The sequence below is a fragment of the Eimeria mitis genome, genomic scaffold (genome assembly GCF_000499745.2).
Source record: "Eimeria mitis Houghton genomic scaffold, Emh_scaff4891, whole genome shotgun sequence".
Classification (NCBI taxonomy): domain Eukaryota; phylum Apicomplexa; class Conoidasida; order Eucoccidiorida; family Eimeriidae; genus Eimeria; species Eimeria mitis.
The window spans coordinates 2011-2258 of record NW_013573191.1 but is presented as its reverse complement, the minus strand read 5'-3'; the positions used below and the strand labels follow the sequence as shown (position 1 = coordinate 2258).

Genomic DNA, 248 nt, shown 5'->3' with positions numbered 1-248 from the left:
GATCAGCAGCAGCAGCAGCAGCAGCAGCAGCAGCAGCAGCAGCAGCAGCAGCAGCAACGGCAACAGCAGCAGCAGCAGCAGCAACAGCAACAACAACAGCAGCAGCAGCAGCAGCAGCAGGAGGATGTACTAGCGGTGCTGCCTCAACAGGCATAGCCAGGAGCTGCTGCTCGAATCTGCGGGTGTCTCTGTAGGTGAGGAGAGCCTGGCGTGTCTGCTGCAGCAGCAAGCTGTGCTGCTGTCCCCTT

The 248-nt window shown here is 60.9% G+C and overlaps 1 protein-coding gene across 1 annotated transcript in view; it reads left to right on the top strand.

Moving 5' to 3' along the window:
• EMH_0078350 (uncharacterized protein) overlaps positions 1–156 on the top strand; it is a gene marked incomplete at both ends in the record, with an annotated part of 1720 nt that extends 1564 nt beyond the window's left edge. Inside the window, one exon of the mRNA XM_013499983.1 lies at positions 7–156. Within this exon, the coding sequence (XP_013355437.1) occupies positions 7–156 (150 nt within the window). The remainder of the gene's footprint in view (positions 1–6) is intronic.
• Positions 157–248: the final 92 nt, after the last annotated feature.